This window comes from Arvicola amphibius, chromosome 4, assembly GCF_903992535.2.
Source record: "Arvicola amphibius chromosome 4, mArvAmp1.2, whole genome shotgun sequence".
In the NCBI taxonomy this organism is placed as follows: domain Eukaryota; kingdom Metazoa; phylum Chordata; class Mammalia; order Rodentia; family Cricetidae; genus Arvicola; species Arvicola amphibius.
In genome coordinates, this window is record NC_052050.1 from 148,116,133 (window position 1) to 148,143,413 (window position 27,281).

The 27,281-nt window shown below is 45.2% G+C and overlaps 1 protein-coding gene across 1 annotated transcript in view; it reads left to right on the forward strand.

Moving 5' to 3' along the window:
- Window positions 1-13,999: 13,999 nt before the first annotated feature.
- Window positions 14,000-27,281, forward strand: part of Ikbkb (inhibitor of nuclear factor kappa B kinase subunit beta) — a 47,681-nt gene continuing 34,399 nt past the window's right edge. The window contains exons 1-4 of the mRNA XM_038326907.2: window positions 14,000-14,113; window positions 14,376-14,498; window positions 23,811-23,905; window positions 25,113-25,230. Coding sequence (XP_038182835.1) covers window positions 14,394-14,498; window positions 23,811-23,905; window positions 25,113-25,230 — 318 coding nt within the window. The 5' untranslated portion in view covers window positions 14,000-14,113; window positions 14,376-14,393. The remainder of the gene's footprint in view (window positions 14,114-14,375; window positions 14,499-23,810; window positions 23,906-25,112; window positions 25,231-27,281) is intronic.

Consider the following 27,281-nt stretch of genomic DNA (forward strand, 5'->3'; position numbering starts at 1 on the left):
GCAGCTATTTGGCATATCTGTAACTCTGCCTTCTCTCTCTTTATATCTCTGTTCAGATTTCCCACCTGGCTTTGCTCTGCTAAGCCATTGGCTCAAACAACTTTATTCATCAACCAAAAAAAGTAACACATATACAGAAGAACATCCCACATTATCTCCCCTTTTCTGTCTAATTAAAAAGGAAGATTTTAACTTTACCACAGTAAAATTACATATAACAAAACAGGTATCAGACAAGAATTACAGTTACAATATTTATATCTGATTTATCATTTATCATAAATAAGGGAAACTATAACTATCTAGTCTTCAACTCTTCAAAGATTCTAGAAAGATGTAATATTACCTAAGTAAATAGGAAGTACATTGTAAGCAACTTCCAAAGTTCTAGAATTGACAGAGACATCTTGCTGCTGGGACAGTCACCCAGAGTTCTTCTGTATCATTGGGGTTTCCATGTTCAGCCTGCAGATTCATAGTATCCATCAGACTTTTCCATGAAGCAGGAAATTTGAAGATCTTTTCTGCCTTATAATGACAAAGTTCATTAGTTGCTGTCTTCTGTGCCCTGCAGAATGTCTGGAAGGGTTTTTTTTTTTGTTGTTGTTGTTGTTGTTGTTGTTGTTGTTGTTAAGTAGAAACCCTGAAAGACTGTCTCACCTTCATTATGCAAATTCAGCAGTCATTGTTCTGTGGGTCCTGCATGTCCACTTCAAACAACATACCATCAAGGAGTCCAGGTAAGAGCATTTTCTTGCCCAAATGGCTACAAATTCCATAAGGAGTCTCTTTGATGCCCATCATCCTCTTGAAGTAGATTGGTGCTGCCAGGACCAGATGTGTCTCATTCTCATGAAAAGTCTAAGTTCTTAAGATATTTTAAATGCCATATTCTGTTAGTCTTTGAAATGTTGAAGATTATCTAACTGAAATATATCTCTGTATATCTAGACAACCTAACGTGATTACTAGTTTGACTATTATAAATGACTAGTAATCTGTAATTTTAATTATTCATTATACTTTAAATGAGCTATGTAAACATAATATCTTAAACAAGAGCGGAAATACATATACGAAGTGTAGCAGATTGACCTTAAATTTATATCAATTGTTCAAAGTCCATACCAATGCAAAGTATTCATCTCTATATCATATCCTCCTTTAAATTAAAACAAACATTTATAAACAATCATTTTGGGAATTTGGGTGCTGTTTTTGCCAAACTGCTTCCTGCTTTTTTTTTTTTTTTTTTTTTGGTTTTTTGAGACAGGGTTTCTCTGCAGCTTTAGAGCCTGTCCTGGAGCTAGCTCTTGTAGACCAGGCTGGTCTCGAACTCACAGAGATCCGCCTGCCTCTGCCTCCCAAGTGCTGGGATTAAAGGCGTGCGCCACCACCGCCCGGCTGCTTCCTGCTTTTTGTTGAGCAAAGTATTTTTAGGGTTCATGGAGACCTTTTGGGGGAATCTTATTCCATCAAACCACATTAGCCTGGGAAGTAATCCACAGGATTCCATACTCTGTGGAAACACAAACAGAATTTCTTTTCCAAAGTAACATATCCTTAGACTCAAATTCTGAAGTCATGATACCTTTAAAATATATATGTTGGTTTAGCTTAGCAGCCTGTCCATCTTCATGTAGCTTTTCTTTTACTCTATTACACTTTTAATCTTTAATCCTTTCATCTATAACTATCTGTTCTCTATTACTTTTACTGTTCTATAACTGCCTATACTCTTTTTCTTCTCTCTCCCTAGCCTATGTACATTTATCCAACACTGTGAGCCAGTCAGAGGTCTTTTTCATCTGAATTTGTCTTTATGGTGTATCTGTAATCATTTTCTGATCAGAAGCACCTTTTATCCCTCTAAGTGCTAAGCAGGTGTGACTAGGACCAACTCGGCAGCCCTGCCTGCTTGCTGTGCCCAGTCTAACATGGCAAAGTTATGTTCACCACCCCTGCGAGTCATGCTCATCACTCCAGCTCCAGGGACATAGAGGGTCTATGTTGCCATTAAGAAATTTATAGCACTCTGCTCACAAACCCCATTTAAGTGCTCCATAGCCAGACCTCCCAAAAGAGCCAGAACTGTTCATGCTGCCAATACAAACCAGGAAGCTGTTTCTTAAAGGAGCCGTGCCTCTGCTTGCAGCCATCAAACAGAGCCTATCTGAAAAACAAATGTGGCTACCAAGAAGCTCCAGTTGACTCTTGTTTTTATGTGTCTAGAAGCCCCTTTTTATACTTTCTTAGGCTTTATGTGGATGTATGCTGCTGAACATTTGGGTGCCATTTTGTAATCGGAGACTGCTCGCTCATTTCCTGGCTGCCCAGACCCAAATAATCTTTTTTATTTTAAATTGAAAAACTTAAAGCAAATTCAGAAAGCTTGAGCATATTAAAAAGGTTCAATTAAGTCGCAAAATATTTATGACAGATAAAACGTAATGATGGCAAGCATCATGATGGGTTGAGTGGGGCCAAGAGACCCACATGCAGACTCTCCCTAGGCTTCGAGGAAAAAACATAGGCCAAGCAGACAGGTGAGGAGTGGGCTGAGGTGAGTGTCTTGATTGTCACCCAGGACCATGGTGATATCTGGGCCCAGGCTTCTACTGTGGTCCCTGTCTAGGTTCGGGCTCAGAAGCAGCCACAGTCTGTGTTGATATCTGAGGCTCCTGATACTACCAAAGGCAGAGAGGATGTGGCTGTACAGAGTTGGCCCTGCATCTCACTGGTTCTGCCCTGCACAGCTGAAGAACTCTGGAGAGAGGATCCTACACCTCCCCTGGGCAGCACAACAGAGCTGGCCCTGTTGAAAGGGACACAGGTGGCCCTGAGAATGTGAGCATGGGAGACCTGGTTCTGCTCCCCATCTGTCATATGCTGACATGGTCGAGAGAGAGATGCCCTCCCTCCCTCAACGTCTGACGCAAGCAAGAGAGCTGTCCCTGAGGTCGTCAGAGTGGGAGAGCTGCTCCTGCCCCACACCAGCTGCGGCACTTGGGCCAGCAGGCCCTGCACCTCACCTGGGCAGCACAAAAATGCCAACCCTGTTGGCAAAGGTGTCGGTGAGCCAGCTCCAACGCTGAGAGTGTGGAAGAGCTTTCCCAGCTACTTGTCCATTGTGCAGCAGTGTGAGTGCGAGAGAGATGCCCCCTTACCCCTTGATCCTCACCACCTGTGACAGACAAGAGAGGTGACCCTTCCCTTACCAGCCATAGCACTCAGGAAAGTGAGCCCTGCTCCTTGTCTGAGCAGCATAGTAGAGCGGACCCTGGTGGCAGAAGCACAGATGAGCTGGCCCTGAGGGTGTGAGAATGGCGTTACTGGCTACACCCTCCTCATCTGCCATGTGGTAGTGAGGGCAAGGGAAAGATGCCCTATTGCCCCTGATACCTGCGGTGGGTGAAGGAGTTGACTTTACAAGCTGCAGCACTCAGGAAAGTAGACCCTGCTCCTTACCTGGGCAGCACAGTAGAGTTGACCCTGCTGGTGGAGATGGGGATGAACCTGCTCCGATGTTGTGTGCAAGGGAGAGCTGTTCCCATTACTCATCTGCTTTATGGTGGTGTGGGCAAGCAGAGATGCCTACCCACTCCCACCCCTCCCCCTCGCTACCTGTAGCCAGTGGAAGAGGTCATAAGAGCAGGAGAGCTGTCCCTGCCCCTCACCAACTGCAGCACTTTGGAGAGCAGCCCCTGAACCTCTCTCCTGGGCAACACAGTGCAGCTAGCCCTGCAGATGTAGGTGTGGGAAAACCAACCCTGAGGATGTGAAAGATGCATCAAGATTGACATATGAAATAAACCAGAGGGAGACTGGAGCCCTTAACTACCTAAGAGGCAGTAAAATAAAGCATGTCCAAAAATGCCTGCACTCTCCAAACACCAGAAAAAGAAGTGCCGTGTAAATGACCTGTGAGGGTCGTGATGTGGGAGCTTTTGAGCATCAACCCTGTCCCAGCTCTCCAGCTTTTCTCAGTAAAGCTTTCCTCTTCTTCCACAATGTGTCTCTGCTTCTATTATTTTATCACTGTCTATGCACTCCTAGTACAATTCTTAAATAATATTTATTTTTATTTTATGCATATGGGTGTTTTGCCTGTTTGTATGTCTGTGTACCATGTGTGTGCAGAGCTCACAGAGGCCAAAAGAGGGCATCAGATCCTCTGGAACTGGCATTACAGATGGTTGGTAGCAGCCAGGAGGTTGCTGAGAATCAAACTATTTCTTCAGGAAGAGCAATCAATGCTCTTAATCCCTGAGCTGGGCTGCCCTCCACCCCCAGCCCAACCTGAAAACTTTTGGGGTTTCTGCCCTACCTGGCCCACTTTTATCTCCTGTTCTCATCATTTGAAGTTCTAATTAATCAGGCTTGTAAAAGGTTCAGTAGAAGGTGCCATTATGTTCAAGAGAGGATTATTCCTTAAATGCATGTTTATTTCTAAGGAGAGACAGAAAGGATATGAATCTGGATGGGAGGGCAAGTGAGAATGAAATTGGTAGGAATAGGGAGAGAAGAAACTGTAATCTGCATATATTGTATAAAATCTATTTTCGATAAGAGGAAACAAAGACAAGGACACTAGAAAAGTTGCAGAAGTGGATAGTTAGAACCAGGGGCAAATACAAAGCATTCCACCTACCACAGCGCCACACAAACCATCCTCTCTGACACCAAGACCCGGATGGAAGGGTAAGACCTTGATGACCTTGAATTTTCAAAAAGGATGGAGTTTTCAATGGATGGATGCTGAATGAAATGGTTTTTGGTAGTGTTGAAGCTAGAACCCAGAGCCTGGAACCTTCTCGGTAAGACTCTAACCACCAAAATCCATGGTTATGAAAACATTTTTTGTTTTGTCTAATTTTTCTGTGTCTAGGTGTTCGGCCTGCATGTATGTCTACACCACAGGAGTGCCTAGTGCCTGAGGAGACTAGAAGGGAGCAGGAGATCCCCTGCAACTGGAGTGACAGTTGGTTGTGAGCCACAAGGTAGGGGCTGGTATGCCGGCTAAAGTAATGTTTTAAGTTTAAATTAAGAGATCCATAAAACAAACAAAAAATGCCTCTAACCTGTAAGCCCCACTTGCCCAAAGCCAGGTCATCTCTGTGAGATTACAAGCCACCCTGCTTTCACTTCCACAAGCAAGCTTGGATGCCCCACTGAACAGGACGTGCTTGGTCATGTGCAGGCAGGAAGTGTCAGGATGTACGCGTGCCCTGAGTGGACAAAGGTAGGGATGTATACAGCCTTGTGGGTTTTGCCTTTATAAGCCTCTAACTAATGTAATTTGGTGCATTATTCTAGGAGTCCCCGGTACGGACCTGGCCAGTGCCCTTCGTCCTGGCCAGTACGTAATGAATCTTGATTTAAATTTGACTCAAAAATTATTGTCGTGGTCCTACTCTCTTCCAGTGGGATTAACATCATGGATTTAACCCAGCTCATCTGAGAGGCCAGTGCTCTTAACTGCTGAGTCATCCCCAGCCGGCCAGTAAAATTTTTATTGGGCACCAGTGGAGTACCAAGGAGCAAGGATGTTACAGTAAATAAAGTCTTGGACCCTTGGACAGGGTAAAAACAGGCACTTGGAGATGAGCTAAGATTAGCAACCAGGTATGCATCCTTCATATCCAGTGTCCCTGCCACCACAGCCCATGAACAGGTCTTTTGTGACGTCTTTCATTTGGACTTAGAGAACTAGACGCATAGGTGGGTAAAGTCAAGAGTACTTAATGAAGGGTTTCTGCTTATAAGACACTGTTCCTTCAGAGAAGGGAACTGGGATCTTCAGATTCTCAGTAGTTCCCCTGAAGCCTGTGCACTGTGTGGTCTGATGAGTTGGGAGTTTAGCCATTTCTCGAGTATACTCATTGAATCTGGCCAATCCCCTACCCCCCTCATTCTGTAGACTTCTCACTACTGGGTCACAACGCTCTAGTCAAGGCTTATTCTTTTCACCAGCTCACTCCCTTTTACCAACAAAAGACAGATTTCTTCATGTGTTCATCTAAATGAGTTCTTTCCCAACTTGTCTGACATAGGGCTATTTGTTGGCAGGGCAGACCTGTCTCACCTGACCCTCTTTCTGAAGGCTGACCTCAAACAAACGTTGGCAGATAAGGAAGGAATGGCCGAATCACTGAGCCTGGGCTTCCTCCCATCCTAAGAGCTCTGATTTATTGTTTTCCAGCTTCTCCTGCTGTGTAGAAAGTGTGTGTTTTTCTCACCCAGAGGAGCTCAGGGTGGCTTGTCTGCTGTTATTAGATGGGTAAGCAGAGTTGACTTAATTGGTGGCAGAAAACGACCAAGAATAGTATCTGTGACTTTGTCTGAGAACAGCATTTTTATAGTAAAATCAACAATGTAAGGAAATTATTCTCATCACTCCTGTGGTGGGACAATGGTCTTGTACTCTGTTCGTCACTTGTACTGGTTTAATAAAATACTGATTGGTCAGTGGCCAGGCAAGTATAGGCAGTACGACTAGAACAGGAGAATTCTGGGAAGAGGGAAGGCTCAGTCTGCAGTTGTCACCCAGACACAGAGGAAGCAAGATGAGAATGTCTCACTGATAAAAGGTATCAAGCCATGTGGCTAACACAGACAAGGATTATGGGTTGCGATGTAAGAATTAGTTAATAAGAAGCCTGAGCTAATAGGCCAACCAGTTTATAATTAACATAAATAAGCCTCTGTGTGTTTCTTTGGGACTGAATGGCTGAGGAACCGGGCAGGAAAACCTCTGTCAACATGCCTCATCACAGAACTAGAACCTGAATCTATGTTACCTACAACATTTTGTCGCCGTTCCGTGGCTCTCTCTGGATGTTATGTCCCTCAGAAGATTCTAAGCATCCCTGAAGCAAGCTATGTTCCTTTGATCCCCTGAAATCAATGATGCCTGTGGCCCTGCTGGGCTGTCCAGTAGTTCTTCACGGCTTTCAGTCTTGAGCCTACACATTGAATAATGACCTGCAAATGGGCTGTTCACATCTGCAGAGTGAGGCGGAGATCAGCTGAGGATCTGGTCCCGGCCTTTTCTGGGAGGGAAAGTAGGGCTTAAGCTAATAAATATCTTAGGACATGACAAAAATCTGCAGCCCCATTCAGGGCCATCATTTTTAGCTGTTTTTAAAAAGTCTTTACTCTTTGTTCTTTGAGGGGCTACCACTCAGCTCCCAAATGATCACATGGAGTCTTATTCTTACTTTACAAATGCACGGCCTTAGCTTGGCTTGTTTCTAGCCAGCTTTTCTTAACTTAAATTATCCTGTCTACCTTTTGCCTCTGGGCTTATACCTTTTTTTCTATTTCTGCGTATCTTTTCTTTCAAGTCTGGTTGGGTGGTTAGCCCCATCATCATTCTCTCCTTTTCTCTTTCCTCTCTCCCTCTTCTCTTCTTCTCTTTATTCTCTCTGTCTGGCAGCCCCACCTATCCCTATCCTGCCTAGCTATTGGCCATTCAACTCTTTATTAGACCAATCAGGTGTTTTAGACAGGCAAAGTAACTCAGCTTCATAGAGTTAAACAAATGCAACATAAAAAAATGCAACACACATTTGTGTCATTAAACAAATATTCCACAGCATACACAAATGTAACATATCTTCAACAAATGTTCCAAAGCAATCATTAAAACTATTTAATATCTAACTTTATCAGACTATGGTTAGTTGAAAGCAAAAATTATTTTGAGCTGAGAAAAATGAAAACTCTCAAAAGGCTTTGTTGTAAGTTTGGCATTTGGCAGGATTTCTATGAATGTGGCTCAACACAAAATGATAAACTTACTTAAAACATTATGAGATGTTTTGTGACTTTTTTGTAATTAGTCGGGAGCAATTATTGAGCATGGAGTTTGTAGATGTCAGTGTGTGTTGCAGTGTAAAAGGTTAGACATGTGTTACTCATACTTTCAGCACATGTGGATGTTTTGATTGCAGGTATCCCACTTTGCTGAGAATTAAGGTATTTAGTTCAGTTTGTAGGTTACAGTCCTTCATTGAGCGGTGCCAGGGCAGGAAGCTGGAGGCAGGAACGGAAGCAGGGACTGTGGAGAAACACTGCTTACTGGCCCGCTCCCTCCAGTTTGAGCTCACCCAGCTCTCTTAGCCAATTCAGGATCACCTGACTGGAGTTGGCATCTCCCATGGTGGCCTGGTTCCTTCCGTAACAAACAGCAATCAAGAAAATACCCCCAACATGTACACAGGCCAGTCGGATGGAGGCAGCTCTTTAGTTGAGGTTCCTCTTTCCATATGTGTCAAGTTAATAAGATCGGGCATCGTGAGAAGTGATAGGGGAATTCCTTCGTGACATTATTCAGGCTGTCTCCTAGGTAATTCTAGATCTTGTTAAGTTGATAGCATTTAACCACTACAGTAGCAGAACAACTGCCTGGCATGCTCAAAACTTCAGTTTTAATCTCCAATACCGGGGGAAAAAATCACAAGGTCAAGTTTCATTTAAGTCTTTATTCATGCCAAAATACTTTTAATGACTATCTTATAAGTTAACATTTTAAAGTGATTTTAGTACATTTAATGCCCAGTGTACATTTAATGTATCTGTGACTAGAAAGGTGTAGAAGTATATATATATATATATATATATATATATATATATATATATATATGATGCATGCAAAATCTTGAGAGCTAAAGCATATAAACGTAACCTATTCAAAGTGACCAGTAAGTACTCCGTGTTAAATACATGTATGGTGATATTTTGTTTGTGCTGTGACAAATAAAGCTTGCCTGAAGATCATAGTGCAGAGCTAAGCCACTAGTTAACCATAGAGCCGGGTGGTGGTGGCACACACTAGGAGACAGGGGCAGATGGATCTCTATTAGTTCAAGGTCACCCTGGGCTACATAAAAATGATCCAGTCTAACAGAGAAACAGAGCTCACACAAAGCTGATCCCAGCACTTAGGATCACATGGCTTTAATCCCAGCACTAGGGAGGTGGAGACAGGAGTGGTATGACCGGGCAGAGAGAGGAATATAAAGCGGAGTCTGGGGCAGCAGTCTGAGGATGCAGTCAGAGGGCACAGTCTGAGAAGGCAGTCTGAAGATAGGCTCACCCTTTCATTCTGAGGATTCCATAGAGGTAAAGGTCTCTCTAGCAACTGGCTGCACTGCTTCTCTGAGCCTTCAGCTTTCACTCCCTAATATTTGACTCTGGGTTTTTACTATTAAAACTCATTAGGATTCATGCTACACACAGAGTCATATCGAAATGCAACATGTAAGATGGCCAGTGAAATTAATTTGGCATTTATACTGTTTTTAATCAATACTATTCATATGAAAAAATATGTCATTTGGGCAGTCCTGCCATCTAAAGTCCTGGTCTACATCTATTCCCTTGACTATTTTGTATATATGGCATGCACTTATACACCAAAATATAAATGATGATGGTCACTAGCACCAAATTTTTTAAAGGTATTTATTTAATAAGTTTATGTGTGTGCTTAAATGTGTGTATGTGTACCACGTGTGTGCAGAAGCCCTCAGAAGTGAGAAGAGGTCATGGGATCCTTTAGGACTGGAGCTACAGTCAGTCGTGAGCCATCGTAAAGGTACTGGGAATTGAACCCAAAACTTCTGCCAGAGCAGTAAGCTTTCTTAACTGCTATGCTCTCTCTCCAGCTCACTAGTACTAAATTTGTAACAAGTCTAATGTTCTGACTTTGTCAATCAAAAGACTTATTTTCCCACTGACTCAAAAAATCTAAAGTTTTCTTCACAAGTAGAACCTGAGTTAATGCATAGATGACTTCTGTATAGTTTTTCTGTGATGATGCATAATTTTTGCAGGGTCCTTTATATAATTTATGTATTTGATGTATTATATAAGACTCCTAAAAGGCAAAGAAAACTTTACCAAGATGTGTCCTCCAAAATAGATTTATTAGGGGTCCTGATCTTTTCCAGGTCTGTGTTTATGTGTCCCTAATTGTATGGTGAGTATTCTCTTTAAGCAAAGGTCATGATCTAATACCAAGCAGCTTCTCCTCATAATGAGAAGGCATTGATCATTGGTCCTCTATGGAGTATATCTGTGTTGTAGCCATTCTTCTATGGTCACCTCGTTCTCCCTTACCACCCTCCCCAGCCATTCCTTCCAGACGACCTCTTTCCTTGGTGACATCCTACTGACCACAGAACTTTCTCCAAGGGTAGCCCAAGACTGACAACCAGGCATCGATCTACAGGTTCACAACCTGTTAGATCAGAGTGAATGCTTTAGCTCAGAAAACAGCATCCATCTTTCTGCTGTCTCCAAGAAGCACACCTTGCCATCAAGAACAGGCATCCATCACAGAAGAACAAGGGTGGCAAAAGGTATTCCAAACAAAGGGAACTGAGCAGCAAAACGGCATGATCATTTCAATACCTGACAAAACAGACCTCAAACAAAAACCTTTCAGAAGAAATGGTAAGGGCGCTACATCCTCATTTACAGAACAATCCACCAGAAGGTATTGCCAGCTCTAATCATTTCAGCACCAAATGCAAGGGTTGCAGTTCCATAAATTTAGATGTAGTTTACTACCTCTGAAATCTTGTGTTGACCCCCAACACCCAGTGATAGTGTGTGACTTCATAGCCCACTGAGAGGCCATCCTGACAAAGGTAAACAGGGAAACTCTGGCATTGCTTAACATCACAGATAAAAAAGGACCTAAGAGACATCAACAGAACAGTGCAGCCAAACCCCAGAGAAAAGACTTTCTCCTCAGCAGCCTATGTTACTGTCTCCAAAATTGACCACATATTAGAACACAAAGAAAGTCTTAGCAGATACAAGAAAATGAGATGAGATCCTGCATGTGCTCTGACTATCATGGGCTTTACATCCACAACAATAGAAATTGCTGGACATCCAAAACCATAGAAATAGCAGAAAGTATGCAAACTCATGGACACCAAGCTACAGATTTCTCATTCATTAAATTGTTGTGTGTGTGTGTGTGTGTGTGTGTGTGCGTGCGTGTTCAAGTAGGTGTGTGTGCATATTGGTGTGGTGGATCAGCAGGCTTAATATTGTGAAAATGGCCTTCCTACCAAAAGAAACCTTCATTGAAATTCTCATCAAAATTCCAACATAGTTCTTCATAGAAGTTAAGAAACATCTTAAATTTCATATTGAAACACACATTCACAAATGGAATATCTGAAACAATTATGAAGAAAAAAGAACTGCTGGAGGTATTAGCTTCCCAGATTTCAAATTATAGTATTTAGCTATAATAATAAAAGCTAGCGTGGTATTGGCATAAAAACAGGCATGCTGGTGGAATAGAACTGAAGACCCAGATATAACTCCAAATGTCTACAGACACCTGATTTTTAACAAAGAGTCCAAAAAGAAACTGTATCTTCAGAACAGAAATTGAAGAAGACATCCAAGAAAGGGTAAATAGAACAAACATAGTGTCATAAAGAAGACATTAGAATAAGAGGATTTAATGGGGAGGGGAAGGAGACGGCAGGGTCGAAGCCAGGATATGGGAAGGGATAACTAACCCTAAAGGCCTTTGGAAAAGCCTTATAGAAATCTACTAATGTGGAAGCTTCCTAGAATACATCGATATATATAAATGGAGTTGCTTGTGCCAGCTCTTCCAAAAATAATTCAAACCAAGAGATTGTGGAGAAATGGTTCTTGTGTGTGGTTTTCTGTCCCTCAGTCCCTGGAACATCCATTCATTACCCCTCTTTGTGTCAGAACTAACATTCTGTGACTAATGGATTAAAAAGCTAAACTTTTGAAATCTATTAACTTCATGGGCTAGTATCTTCCACCAACCCAAAAGCTAAGAATGTCATCAAGTAACAACTGATGATTCATAGAAAATCTCCCTCACCCCCGCTGCAATCCCCTCTCTGACGGACCCACGGATGCATTTCAGACTTGCCTTGCTTAATTATTTCCTTGGGTCTATAAAATATAAAACGTCTCAAAACTGCTTCTACATTGGAACATTACATTTGGGGAGACCTAAATGTAGATTCCTGGGCCATAATCATCCATAGTTGCTTCAGAAGAAACTACATTTTCTAATCCTTTGAGGTGAAAGCTGTTTCTTTTGATGACATAGGCCATCCTTGATTCCTACTTCTATTCTATGTATATTTGTTTCAGACACAGGAGTCTTTTATCTCAAGACTGAAGTGGAAAAAAAAAAACAAGAGGGATGTACAATTGTCCTAGCAGCAATGAAAAGATTCTAATAAGACCTTTTTTTTTTTGAGCCCCTCTTTTTGCCTCTTAAACTATAGAAAGAACAGGCCCCAAGTGCTGCGCACCGCCCCCCCCCCCCCCCCCCGTGTCTGCACTCGGTGCGCTATTACCCAGTTACCGAGCTTCGGGCAAGGGGCTGGAGGTTAAAATACACAGACACACACAGACAGAGAGACAGCGACACGGGTCATCCTTAAATTCCCCAAGAATGCCCCCTTTATTGTGTTCAGGGGCAGATTATATAGAGATAGCCACGCCCCAGCCAAACCCACCAGAAACCACTTTCCTGCCATCAGGAACTCCTGAAGGTCTTGTGCTCAGAGCAGCTGTAGGCACTCAGATCAGGGGATTACAAGAAATTCAGGATCTGAGGTCTCGCTGCTCCCAACACCCTAGCTTAGGTGCTGAGGCCTTGTGGGAGCCTGTGACAGAAAGCTGGGACTTTACTGTGAACTATGGATAGTGCAGAGTGTGGACTTCTTCCCACGAGGTGGCCTTCTAGAAAGAATTGCATAAACCCTGATAAGTGGATGTACTTGAAAGCCAGGACATGAAGGGAACGCACTGGGCTGTCCACATTATCTCTGTTGGCAAAGGCCTAGGAGGAACATTCTTGGCTCTTCTCACAGGACCGAAGATGATAAGACATAGCACCACGTGTATTCCCTCGTTCTCCTTGTATTGCTTAAGCTTACTCTAAATATCGCCTCATGTTTTGCTTGCTTTAATAATAAAGGAGCGAGAAGAGCTTTATGAGCAAGACTCTTGGTTTCAAACGCTGGGAGTCCCCTGGTTATCCAATAAAGATCTTTGGCACATCTCTTCATCCACTGAAATTTAGTCTCGCGGGGACTGCTTCCCAGTGGGGTATAAAAGGCCAGACATCAGGCAGAGTTTCACACGGTTCTGACGTCACCCTACGCGAGAGACTGAAGTCTAGACAAGGATGGTGGACCTGAACACACCTTTTGCAGGACTGCTTAGTTATGCATGTCTCTGGCCTTCCACTGAAACCCAAACCTCATGTCAGGACCCAGAATTGGACTTGGGTTGGCAGAGGTTTGGGTGGGAGTGACCGGGCCTCTTTCTGTCTTTCCTCAATATTGTCGCATTGAATAAACCTCCTTTTCAGCTTTTCATTGTGTCAGGAATTAGGCTTCTGAGTGAGTGAACCCAACTTGTTCGAGGAGAAGATGAGGGGGCCGGGATTGGGGCTGGGGGGTGGAGTGGGCACAGGCAGGGGCAGTGTCCAGGTCCTTGACCTAATAACTAGCAATTTCACGATGCTCCCATTGTTACCAGCGCGGCAACTCCAGCTTAGGTAGACACTACTAGTTTTTGTTTTGCTTTGTTTTTGTACTCTTACCTCTGTTTGTTTTGTGTTTTTGTTTGTTTTGAGGCGGATGGTGGTTTGTTACTTCTTGAGGAGCATCAGTGTGGTTTATCATTCTTAGCACTGAACCCGGAGCATTCAGACTCGATGAACGGCAGTGGGAGACAGGAAGACAATTCTTATCAGCACCTAAGTCAGTCCCAGTGGGGACTCAGGAGGTCCCCCCACACACACACACACACGTACGAACTGCCTAGCTGGTCGGATCAAGCTCAGCCTGAAAAGCGCCAGGACATAGAACTCTCCGAGCCGCCAAGCCCAGAACCCCGCGGCAGGCTGTTGCTCTCCATCCCAGAGAGCCGCTCGCACGTCTCCTTTAAGGGCCGCCAAGTTGCCGTGACGTCAGGGCAGGAAGTGTTTGAGGAAGTGGCGCTGTGCTGGCTGCGTGGGGACCCTGAGTTTTCATGTCCTCTGTGGGTGTCGCTGGCGGCCCCGCGGCCCCCGGGGCAGGTGAGTCCCAGGCGAGGGCGGCTCGCGGCGCGTGGAAGGGCTCGAGTGGACGCGCGCTCCTCCTCTTCCCGGGGTCTGTGGCTGCGATCGGTGGGGACGCGACCCGCCAGCGGGCCGGGCCGCAGCAGCAACTTTTATTTATTAACTAAACCGGAGTGCTTCCCTCACCTGGAAGGGCAGCAGCCGCTGCTGACCCACAGTGCTTCGTGAGCTCCTTTTCCCCATCTCTCTGAACTTGTCCTCTCCTCCTGCTTGCTTCTAGAGTTAGCAGGGCATCGATATGAGCTGGTCACCATCCCTCCCAACCCAGACCTGTGGGGCCTGGGAAATGAAAGAACGTCTCGGGACCGGGGGATTTGGAAACGTCATCCGATGGCACAATCAGGTAGGGTCCTGGCCCCGGGGAGAGTGGGTGGGATTTCTTGGTGCTGCTTCTGTCAGGGCCAGCGTGAATGGGTGGGCTCCCTCCTATTCTTGGCTAATGGGGCGGCGTGGGAGAGTTAAGAAAATGGTCTGCGCAAAGGGGTCTGAGAGCTGCAAAACGTTGACTCTCAAAAACCGTCTTAACCATGCCACTTAAATAAGAAGAAACAAAAGAGTAAGCTGTCATTCTAGGTATTTCAAATAATATTCTTACTAAAATTAGACTGACATGTAATACAGTACACACTGGTGAATGTTGTAGAATACAGTATAGTGTTAAAAGATGAGAGCAATAAAATGTTTTAAATAAATTTAAATTTTAAAATATGTTTAAATAGTTGATAGTTCCGTGGCCTTTTGTACGGTCTGTACAAAGCACAGAGTTAAGGATGATGGGTGAAAATGTGCAGTGCATAGGCCGCTGAGCGATTTGGATTGATTTCTTTTTGGATCTGATTATATTCTCATTATTTTAGTCCGTATGTGTTTGACGCAAGTTTCTCATGTTAAAAGTTTTTGTTCTTCCAAATATTTTGGTTTGGGCTAGTGGTTTAAGTACACTGGAATTCTTTGCAGGACTCTTTAATTTACTGTATGAGAGTTATTTTATGCATTTTGGATAGTTAGTTCATCGTAATGCCTGAAAAGTACATGTCACCTGTGATATTTCTGTAGCTCCATCCCTCCTTCTGCAGTAGATCACTTACTTACCTCAGGGTTGCTGAGTAACAGACAGGGTGTGTAATGTCATACTTGGGGGTCACAGCCTGTACCCTAAGCCAGGTGCTGCCACCCATCTTCAATAAGCCAATTAAAAGAGTCAAATTAATAGTGGAGAGTCAGTGTAGTCACATTGGGAGGAGGGACAGAGAGACCCAGCAAACACACAAGTCTGTCTTCAGGATCCTGACTGGGATTAGGGTTTAAACAGAAGGTCAAGGCTGTGTGCATCAGAGCAGCCCGGTGGCCCAGCTTACCACTGACCCATGTTGTCATCCTCTAAGATCTCTGAGAGTTCCTTACAAATCTTTCTCCAGAAGACAAATTCCCCTTCTGGGTGGTACCTTTTCTTCTCCCAACCTGAAATTCCTGGGGAAATTCCCATCTCTTTGGGGTTCGGTGTTTGGAGATGTCTCTGTCATTTATATCTTCATTTCTTCCTGGACAGTTACAGGACCTTCTGATAGATCCTGGAGGGGCTCTCCAGAAGTGTATTTTTATTTTTTTTAGGATTCCAGTCTTGGGCAACCCTTGAGAAATATAACTAAAATTAAAAGCCACCTTTCTAGGGAATCAATCCTTCCTGAACAGCTATAATTAAAGTCTTGACTGGCAATTGAGCAGTCCAGGTGAGACACTAGCCTGGCCGATGGTGGTGATGACAGGGAGAAGTGTGCAGACGTAAGGGCGATCTAGGAGTAGCATGGACAGGACTGGGTGGGGTCAGAGTTGGGGAGGAGCCCAGCTGAAGTGGTGCTGTCCGAAGGACCTGCCTGTGTAGTCTACAGTCCTCTGCCGTCTTCATGGGCTGATCCACAGGAAAAGCCGGGGGCTGCTTTGGATGCGCAGACGCGATCTTTGGTCCATATCTGAGATCAGAAGATGCAGCATGTTTTCCGGTGGATGCACCTCTGTCCGAAGCCTCTTGAAGAATGCATCTAAGATGTGGTAGCCGCACTTGGCACCAGGCATCTTCTTGCTACTTCATAGGCTTTCTCCTGTCTATACACAAGAGAATGCATGTAGCTATCACCGAGAAGTGCTGCCTAAGGACCAGGGTCATGGCTGCAGACCTATTGCCTGCCAGCCTCAAGCCAGGTGTCTTCCATGCGGGTTTTGTTTGCATTACTCTGAGCTGTGTACCTTATCTGACATGCTTTACATCCAGGGTCAACAGCTCTAATTCCATTTCGTAGCCCAGGAAACAGAAGCGCTGGGGAGTTAGGTAATATCCCGAAAGAGGATATACTATTAACATGTACATTTATTTAGATCCAGACCATATATTCCATGGGGGCTTCTGCAGGTTGAAACTAGAGTTTAGGACACGCCCAGCATATTCCTAGTTATTTCGGAGATACTAGTTGGTTCTTTACAATCAATCCAAACAGTTCTGAAGTACTAAGGAAAAAACAAGGGATACCCAAATCTGTATTCCCCATTGAAAAAGACCAGTGTAGCAATGCCCCTCCCCCAATTCCCTTGATTGCTGGATTCCCCACAGTGTGAGCTTGACAGTTTTTGCTGCATGGGAATGTTCCTAAATCTCCAGCTCAGGGCCCAGCACAAACTGTGTTGGTTCAGGTAGGCTATTGTTTTCCCAAGACCTTGAGATGTATAGAGAGAGTGTGAAAAGATCCAACTCCAGGGACCTCAGCCTGCAGTTCCTTTTGAGGGTAGGCAGGGGAAGGAGCCACACATTCTCATCTTCACACAGAGGTTGGTTGGAATTCTGACTCACTTGGCACAGCCTCTGGTGTGCATTAGGGATCCTCAGCCTGACTGCAAAGACATGAGGCAAATGCTGTGTGGAAATGTTGCAGGGTCCTTTGCAAATGTTACATTGTCCGTAGGCTCTGTAGGCTTTCAGGGAAGGAGGCTCGCAAGTCTGGGGGACCCGTGTAAAGGTTACAGGAAGTAGTGAACAGGCTGGCTGGCCAGAAGGCAAAGTGTTATCAGTTATTCTTCCTATAAAGCAGTGCTAGCCTTTACTGATAAGGCTAAGATCACTTCCATCTGCCTTTGTGTTTTAATGTGTGATCTTGGAACTCAGGTCCTTAATGGGCGTGGCCCTGAGCTCCTGCAGGCAAATAAAGAGAAGACACGTCCTTAGTTAGTCTTTACTTACACTGAATGAATTCTTAGAAATATGACTGAGTCTAGATTTAAGTCTCACGGGCTGGAGAGATGGCTCAGAGGTTAAGAGCATTGCCTGCTCTTCCAAAGGTCCTGAGTTCAATTCCCAGCAACCACATGGTGGCTCACAACTATCTGTAATACCCTCTTCTAGCCTGCAGGCATACACACAGACAGAATATTGTATACATAATAAAAAAATATTTTTAAAAAAGTCTCACGTGTGAAAGTAATAACCACTACTGCTTATCAAGAATGTCATTTGCTGACCAGGCGTGGTGGCACACATCGTTAACCCCAGCACTCACAACACAAGGGACAGAGGCAGGCGGATCTTTGTAAGTTCGAGGCCAGCCTGGCTTACACAGTGAGTTCCAGCACAGCCAGAGCTATACAGTGAGACACTATCTAAAAACAAAACAAGCCGTGCTAGCTGCGCCAGGTTGTGTGTCCATATTCTCTTGCTTGGTAACAAGGGAAGACTTTGAGGAAATGGAACTTCATCAAGTTCTTGAGAGGAAGTGGACTTTAGCTGGCTTGTCAGGAAAAGAGATTATGTGGGTAGAGCATCATCTAAGGAAATGATAGTTTCATACTCTGCTCAAGGCTGTCTGAGGATCGCACCCTGCATTTCATTTTAATTGGCATCCCTGAAAGGGTCAAGTTTTTTCTCATCTGTGGATAAAGAGCCAGAGGTCTGACGGACTCAGTGCCGAGTATTTACTTGCTCAAGGAGGCGATAATGCATTTGTCCCCTGAGTCTGTTCCTGACATCTGTGGGAGAGATTGGAGGTCTGTGTGGCTTTGTGTCTGCCTTGCGGGAAGACTGAAGGAGTTGTGGCCCTTTATCACAGGGAAAGGTGTCTGTGCCACTTGGCAAGTCTTATAATTATATCATTTCCATTTCCTTTCCTTTCCTCCCACCAAACCCTCCCATATACTCCTCTTACTGTCTTTCAAATCCATGGCCCCCTTTATCATTATTATTGTTATACACCTACATGCATATTGACATACATAGGTGTTTATAAATACAACCTGCTCAGTCTGTATAATGTGTTATATATATATGTGTCTTCAGGGCTAACCATTGGTATTGGACAATCAGTGTTTTCCCCCTGGGGAAGACACTTGCGCCCACTCTCAGTGTTCCTTTGTTGCCTGTAGTTATTGAGTCATTTACGTGGGCTTGAAGCCTCCTAGGGTTCTCCCTGTCCACGTTAGCATGTCTGTTGTTTTTGTCCTTGTTCAGCTCACGTTTAAGCAGTCGTGTTAGTGAGACTTTGTGGGTGTAGCTCCTGATATTATTGTGCGATGAGTCTCGTAGCAAGCCCCCTGTTCTGCCTCTTACAGGCTTTCCCCCTCTTCTGAATGATCCCCGAGCCTTAGGTACAGGAGCTGTTAGATGTATCCCAGGCCTCTGCTTTCCAGTGCTTATTTGAGAATTTGTGCAATGTATTTTGATCATATTCAACTCCTCTCTTCTGACTCCCCCCAGCTCTCTCCCACTTCCCTAACAATCCAGCTTTGTGTCTTTTTAAACCTTCCAGTCTAACGTGTGCTGTGTCTTACTGAGGTGGGGTGCTGCCACAGAACACACCCTTACAGAGAACCCATTCTGCCTCTCTCAGCATCTATACACTGCCAATAACTAGGGGTGGGACTTTCTGCCTACCTCCCTCTCCGTGCTTGGATGTTCCCTGGCTTGAGCCTGTGTGTGCTTCTTACTGCTGTGAGTCCATACATGAACACCCTTCTTGTCCTGTGCGTGCTTCATACTGCTGTGAGTTCATACATGAAATGGCCCTCCTTGGTCCTGAAAATACTCTTTTGTTGTAGTCTCTGGCTCTTACAGTCTTTCCAGGATGACTCCTGAGTTTAGGGAAAAGGTATGTGATGTCGGTGTCTCGTTTAGGGCTGAGCATTCCAGGCTCTTGACGTTGATCAGCTGTGGACCTTTGTGTTAACTGCCATCCACTGCATGTGAAAACTTCTCTGATGAGGGTTGAACAACACCCAGTACACCACTCTGGGTCTCCAGGACACGTGGTAGCTAGTGCCTTCATACCTTCTGACTCTCCAGGCTAGGTACCATCCATGGGCTCTTTCTGGGCTCAATTTCACACCTTTTCCCTCCTGAAACATTGATCTTGGGCAGGATCTGGCTTCCGACTATATCCTTATCATGCTGTTGCTACTTGGGTGGTTGTAAGTGATTGGGCTCCCTGGAATGAAGTTCTAAGGGAAGTTCTGCACTTTCTGTGAGTTTCCCCTGGATTGTTAGGAAGCTAACTACAGGGCGCTGGGTGACCCTTCTGTTTCTTTATAGACTGGCCTTCTAGTGCCCTTTGTGCAGTCCCCTTCTGGTGGCTGCCAGCTTCCTGAACATGTCTCTCCTTACCCCCCATCCTCTTCAAACTTTATAATACACGGCCATACACAAGGTTTGTGTTTTGTGTAAAAGGCAAAAAACAGACCTTCAGAAATCAGCTATGTTCGATATAGCCAATGCGATTGGCCCTTTCCCTTTTATTGAGAATATTGACAATTTTTAAATTGTATTCTATTTAATGAGTCTGCTTACTAGCAAGTTGGAGAAATTCCTAACTAGGTTTCCGTTGCTATGATAGCCATATGAGCAAAACCAACTTGGGGAAGAAAGGGTTTATTTGGCTTTCAGGCCCTTCATGAAAAGAAGCCAAGGCAGGAACCTGGAGGCAGGAACTGAAGCAGAGACCACGGAGAAACACTGCTTACTGTCTTGCTTTCCGTAGCTTGCTCAGCTTTTCCATAAAGCCCAAGACCACCTTTCTGTGGGGCAACACCATCCACAGTGGGCGGGCCCTCCCACATCAATCATTAATCAAGAAAATATCCCACAGCTTCGCTGTAGGCAATTAGGTGGGGGAAATTTTTCAGTTAGGTTCCCAGATGACTCAAGCTTACATCAAATTGACAAAACAGAAGAAATTAGAATCTAAACACTAATAGGAAGTGAAACTGAAAACTAAGTTCCAGTCAGTTTGAGACAAATTGGGGGTTCATGATCTCGAGGTATGGCTTGTCCAAGCTGTGGCTTCTGAGAATGTACACCAACCAGAGAAATGCTTTTCTAACATGGCCTCTCACTCCTGAAGACCATAGCTGGACTTCACCCTTGGTTCAACTGTGTAGCCACGGTGATTGATTCAGCATCAGTAGGAGCTACAATATATAAAAGAAGTCAGCTCTTCAGAGAGAGCCTCAGAATCCATGCTTAAAATCAGGATCTTTAACGAAGAAAAGGAAAGAGGGATGCAGGGGCAGTTAATGACCCCTCCTCCCGTGGGCCGGCCGGAGGGGCTGTTGACATCACCCAAGTGGCTACGTAGCTGCAGCACAAATGCACTACGAAATGCATCTCACTTCTTTAAGAAGTCTTAAAGACCTTTGAGAAAGTCTGTCTACAGTTATACATGTGTGAGTCGGTTTACATGAAATGTCAAATTATGAAATCCATACAGGCAGAAAAGAGATTGGTCTTGTCTAGGGGGTAGAGGGACTCTGGGCAAGATGGGAAGTGACTCCTATAGTGGCGTGGGTTTTGTAAGTGGGGACCCTGCTCCAGCATTAGTTGTGACTTTGGTTGTATACTTAGAACATACCAGAAAACTAGGCATGCAAGTAATAATTGCATCTTGGACATGATAAGCCCTAGTTTTAGAGTCAAAATAGATCTGAGACTGTTTTAGACGTTTTGTAATATTTGTGCTCTGGCATCAAAGTGGTTATGACCAATCCCATTTCTGAAGTTTTCAGCCATAACCACAGTTTTAGGGTTGATTTATTGATTCGTGATCACATTAGATGACTGCCCGTTGTGTTTGGAGATTTCCATTTTCCTTCCATTACCAGGTAGTCCCAGGCCCTTGCAGGAGTTTTGGGCATTTGGGTAAATATGAGGCAAGTTGTCTCCTAAGGACTTGGGCACTGGGAAGTCTTGCTACAGTCTTCTTGTCATTTCCAATCCCACACTCATTACTGTGTGAATTTCACACTTAGAAGATACAGAATCCTTTTCATAAAGTGTACAAGTGAGGAGAATGGTCTCTGGGGTCTCTAGGACATCCTTCACAGGGCCAGCAGTCTTAGCTATGTTGACCGTGGCTGATTTTGAAGGTCTTTAGAGGTTTCAGTCCTTCACCTTCTATATGTAGAAGCAGAAATCTTGTTCTGTATGGAAAATAGCCCACCATCAGTGTTGAATGAGTGAGGTTTTTAATGTGTGTAGCAAGCAAAAATGAAAGAACAAATAGAAATAACATAGAGGTAGATAGCAGAGCGCCATCAAATTGGGCGCTTAGAACGTTCAGAGAGAGCATTCCGGAGTGGTCCTTGGCAGAGCATAGTAAAGCATCTTCAGGTAGCTGCTTACATCAACCCTCAGACATCCACTGGGAAAGCCCCTGCTGAAACTGTCATGCTAGGGTTCCCAGATGAGAGATTTCCAGGCAGGATAAACTTCTGCCTTCCTGCCCCCACTGTAGGCGTTTTTATACTGAGCAATAGACTAGAGAGTCAGAAAGGATTTCTCTCTGTAGCTATTCTCAGTGAATTGGCCGGTGTCACTGTGAATAGGGAGTCAAATAACTACTGTCCTTCAGCCTTGCTTGAGGCTGCCACGTTTGACTCTGGGACACTTCACACCAGGGCTTCTCCCTGTTGCTGCTGCTGCCACTGCCGCTGCCGCTGCCGCTGCCGCTGCCGCCAAAACCACAGGCTCAGAGCTCCTCCATCCTTCATGTTCTCCTGGACTGTATATAGCAAAGAGATATCTGTTAGCCTCAGGAATTAGTCACCTAGCTAAGTCACAAAATACTGATTTTTCCATTGAAGAAACCACAGTGAGGTTAAGAATATTATAGTGATATTTTATTTGTATTTTAATAAGCTTGCCTGAAGATCAGAATGCAAAACTAAGCCCCTAGAGGCCAGGGACTTGGGGGACGAATGCAGATGGATCTCTATGGGTTCAAGGCTACCCTGGGCTACACAAGATCCAGAAAAAGATCCAGATGGTTGTGGCTCACACCTTTCATCCCAGTGTTTGCAAGTCACACAGCTTTAATCCCAGCACTAGGGAGATGGAGACAGAAGCGATATGGCTGGACAGAGGAATATAAAGGGGAAGAGATAGAAACTCACTGGAGTCTTTAGTCTGAGGATTTGTGGAGACAGGATCTCACCCTTTGGTCTGAAGATTTGGTTGCAGTAAAAGGTCTCTAGGGGTTGACTGCTTTGCTTTTCTGATCTCCTTCTCAAACCCCAATATCTGTCTCTGTGTTTTTATTATTTGTGCTACAGAATGTAGTTCAATTGGTGGAATGCTTGCCTGGTGTTCACAAAGCCCTAGGTTCACAAAGCCCTAGGTTTGATCCCCAGCACATATAAACTTGGCGCAGAGGTACATGTACACCTGTAATCCCAGCACTTGGGGTGGGGGGGGACCAGGAGGATCAGAAATCCGATGACATCCTTGTAGCCATAGTGATTATCAGTCCAGCCTTGGCTTCACTAGATCATTCTAAAGTAAAGAAGTGTGTCAATTAACAATGAAGCCGAGCTTCTGAAGAGTACATGCGTCCTCCTGTAGAGTTGGCGGAGTCAATTAACAATGAAGCCGAGCTTCTGAAGAGTACATGCGTCCTCCTGTAGAGTTGGCGGAGTCAATTAACAATGAAGCCGAGCTTCTGAAGAGTACATGCGTCCTCCTGTAGAGTTGGTGGAGTCAATTAACAATGAAGCCGAGCTTCTGAAGAGTACATGCGTCCTCCTGTAGAGTTGGCGGAGTCAATTAACAATGAAGCCGAGCTTCTGAAGAGTACATGCGTCCTCCTGTAGAGTTGGCGGATACACTCTGTGGGTCGGCATTGCTCCACCCTCATCTTCATTTCAGCTTTGAATTGTGGCAGGCTAGTACTCCTTTTTCTTAAGTAAAGACACAATCTCTGCATAGCTGGTGAAAGAAGTGGAGTTTGAGCTGTCCTGTGACCCACTGACTACCCTATACTCGTCTCTGAAGAGAGAGACTCTTGCATGAAACCATGGGGATAGCCACTGTGCCAATGTCAAGTTGAATCACATGTGACCAACAGTGCTGTATGGCTTAACCTAATATGGCAACGGTTGGGGTATGGAGAGAGATGTCGTCCCTGGACAGGAATTTGCTATAGAGCTTTTGTGGAGGACAGAAGGACAGAGCAAGGCTTGAAGGATCTGTGTTCCCTAGATGAGCAGAGACACAGGAGATGAGCAATGTGGGGAGAGCAGCCAGACAGTCCAGGTGCTCTTTAGGCTACCTACGTGGCTGGTAGGGCTCTGTGGGGGGTCGTCTCTTTGGTCATTAATTGTTCTGATGCCCAGTGTGCCCTTTCTGTAGGCGACAGGTGAACAGATTGCCATCAAGCAGTGCCGACAGGAGCTCAGCCCGAAGAACAGAGATCGCTGGTGCCTGGAGATCCAGATCATGAGAAGGTGAGGACCTGCGCCCATATCTGGGGAAGCCACTTCCACAGCCCTGTGATGCCGGAATGAAAACCACAGCACGATTTCCCTGTCATACTAGAAAAGAACCCTCAGTCTCTTCCATCAGGACACTGCCCAGGCTATCCAGAGAGGCGACTGTCCTCAGGGCTTCTAAAGGAGTAGTGCTTAAACACTACGTTGAGTTTGTGGTCAGGCCTGTTACATTAAATTTAAGATAGCCATCACAGCTAAACATGGTGGTGTGCTCCTATAGGCCCAGCAACTTGGGAGGCTGGAGACAGGAGGAATAGCTGAGCCCAGGAATTTGAGACCAGCATAGGCAACATGAGACCCTGTCAAAAATTATATAAGTCAATCGTGATAAGTTTTTATTTTTCAGCAAAAATATCCTTGTCTTCCCTATGCTTCTAATTCTAGAGTGGCATGTGACCCTCTGCTGCTGTTTGCCCTCTGTGGATACCTACACAGTGTGGGGACAGGATCTTTCTGTCCTGGGTGGATGCTCTCCTCCCACTGCTGAGATCTCTAAGTAAGCGCTATAAGAGTTAGCTTGAAGTAACCAAGAAGATGCTCCCTCCGCTCACTTCTTTCGTTTCTTTAAATGATTTAATTTTTACATGTATGAGTCTTGCCTGCATTTGGGTACCACATGCATGCTTGGTGCTGAGGAGGCCAAAAGTGGAGTTGGACCTTCTGGGACTGGAGTTCCAAGCCGGTTGACAGTTGTGCTCCAACACGCGGGTGCTGGGACTCAAGCCCAGGTCCTCTGGAAGAGCCCAGTCTCAACTGCTGATTCATCTCTCCAGTCCTCTGCTCCTTTCTTAAAAAGCAGAGAGAGAGAGAGAGAGAGAGAGAGCAGTTGCTCCCTCGTTGAATATCCACACGCATGCTCTCATCACCGGTCCCCTTAAATGGCGTAAGGTCACTGTTAGAAGCAGCCTTGCAGCACAATGAAAACTTGAATCAGACACTTTAAGAACAATGAAATGATACATGATATGCTTGCAGGGTATTTGAGTTTCCAGGGCTGAGGAAGGCTGAGTTAACATGTTAACTTTGTTAACTTTGTAGACTACTTCTGTTTCGTTCCCAAGAGGACTGGTTATTCTGTGCCTTTGTTGGCAGCTGAGATATGGAACAAGGGGGATGGATTTGAGCTGAAGCTCAAATGTTTATTGGTTTCCCCTCTTTCTAGGCTGAACCATCCCAATGTGGTGGCTGCGCGGGATGTCCCCGAGGGGATGCAGAACTTGGCACCCAACGATTTGCCTCTGTTGGCCATGGAGTACTGCCAAGGAGGAGATCTCCGAAGGGTGAGTCTTCCAGGGTTGTAGGGTTTAGGTCCATGTAGTCTGGGACGCTGGGAGGGGACAAATGGAGAGACCATTCACCATCATCCAGCAAGCCCAAGCAGTCAGTGGACTAACCTCACCTATGCCAAGACCCTCTTCTGTGCCTTCTTTGGGGTGGTTTCCATAAGTGTAAATCAGAAGGCTTAGTCAAAAATGCCTGCAAGAAAGCCGAAGATGGGCCGTGTCACGTGATCACTGATGTGACAAGGAAAACTTGCCATCAGACCTGGACCAGGGAAGCAAGAGGGAAGCCGCAACACAGATTCCTCCCCCTTCGGCATGTGAGGGCCACTGCATGCTTTTGGGGTCAGTGTCACTGCTGTCCGATGGGGAGAGACTTTTTTCACAGATGTGACAGCGTTGCACAGAACTGCGGAGGGTGGGAGGGAGTCAGGGCCGCAGTTCCAGGTCCTCCCGACTCAACCTGCGGCCTTTCCACTTTCCTGCTCGCTGTCTTGCCTTCTCCGCTCCAAAGCCACACTGGACAGAGGGCAGTGGCAGTTCTCCCGGGTCACAGGGACAGTTGTGTGCCACCCAGACACTATGCTTTTATAGGGTGCCTGGTTTATGGTTTCAACATATTGGTACCTAGATAGAATTCCTGCACTGCAGGTAGATGCCATGGTCTAGAGACGTTACTTAGATAAATCACCAGCTGCCTACCATGGCTGTGGTGGAACTCCCTGTCTGTGAACCTGGGTCATGTCATTTAGTGTGGGAAAAAAAAAAATAAAAGCTCCAAGTGAGTTGTTTTCAAATGTACTCCGACTATAACTCCATTCAGCTCCTTACTATAAAGACTCACAGCATGGGGCCCAAGCGCTCTTTCAGGGCTCCTTTTACATAGCAGTTCCCCTGACATACGTCATGTGCTGTGGCCTTTGTTCTGCGGGGCCCTTTCCCCTTCATAAAAGAAAAGTTTCTGTGAGCGAGTCTCCCGTTAGGGGTGGGAAGTCCTGACGGAGGTGTAGCTAGGGCACAGGATATGACCTGTTCCCATACATAGGGTGACAACACCGTGATGCTCCTGTTTCCTGACCTTGGGTGGGAAGGCAGCCATGCTGTTGTAAGCTGTCAGAATCAAGTGACAAGCTGGTCAGGCTGGAGAGAGAAGTGGGTGGTGTGACCAGAAGCACAGTGGAGATGAACACTTGCCCCATCAGGCAGCAGAGACCCCGTAAGACGAGGGAAAGGGGATGGAGATCTCAGGATGCCTCTTGGCCTGGGCTTCGGGGTGATCTAGGGAGAGGTGGGATGTGGTTGCTTAAAAGGACCTCTGTCCTTGCTGTCACTTGAAATGGCTCTGGGGGAGGAGGGTCTTGCTGCCTAGAGCTTTTGTGATCTTGTTCTCTTCATTTCCTAAATAAGGTAACCTGTCTTTTCCTTCTCTTTAAAAGTTAAAAAAAAAGAGTGGGTGAAATCTATATTATCTCTTAGAACAGTGGTTCTCAACCTTCCTAGTGCTGCGGCCTTATAACACAGTTCCTCATGCTGTGGTGACCCCCACCACAAAATTATTTGTGCTGCCATTTCATAACTATAATTTTGCTACGGTTGTGAATCATAATATACATATCTGTGTTTCCTGATGGTCTTAGGTGACCCCTGTAAAAGGATGGTTTAATGCCCCCCAAAGAGGTTGTGACCCACAGGTTGAGAACCACTGTCCTAGAGTGCTAAGCTTGAATAGCGGATAGCAAATTTCAGATTCAGAGTTAATTTCAAGACTTATGTCTACCATGCTTGCTTTGTACCTGTAGTCCAGCTAGGGGGAAATTTAAGACAGGAGACTTGTCAGGCAGTGGTTACGCACGCCTTTAATCCCAGCACTGGGGAGGCAGAGGCAGGCAGATCTCTGTGGGTTTGAGGACAGTCTGGTCTACAGAGTGAGTTCCTCCAAGGCTACACAGAGAGACCCTGTAGCGAAGACAGGAGACTCTTTTTTCAAGAATTTGAGATCAACTTACAAAGTATGGTGAGACTCTGTCCAAAAAAAAAAAAAAATGCATAGC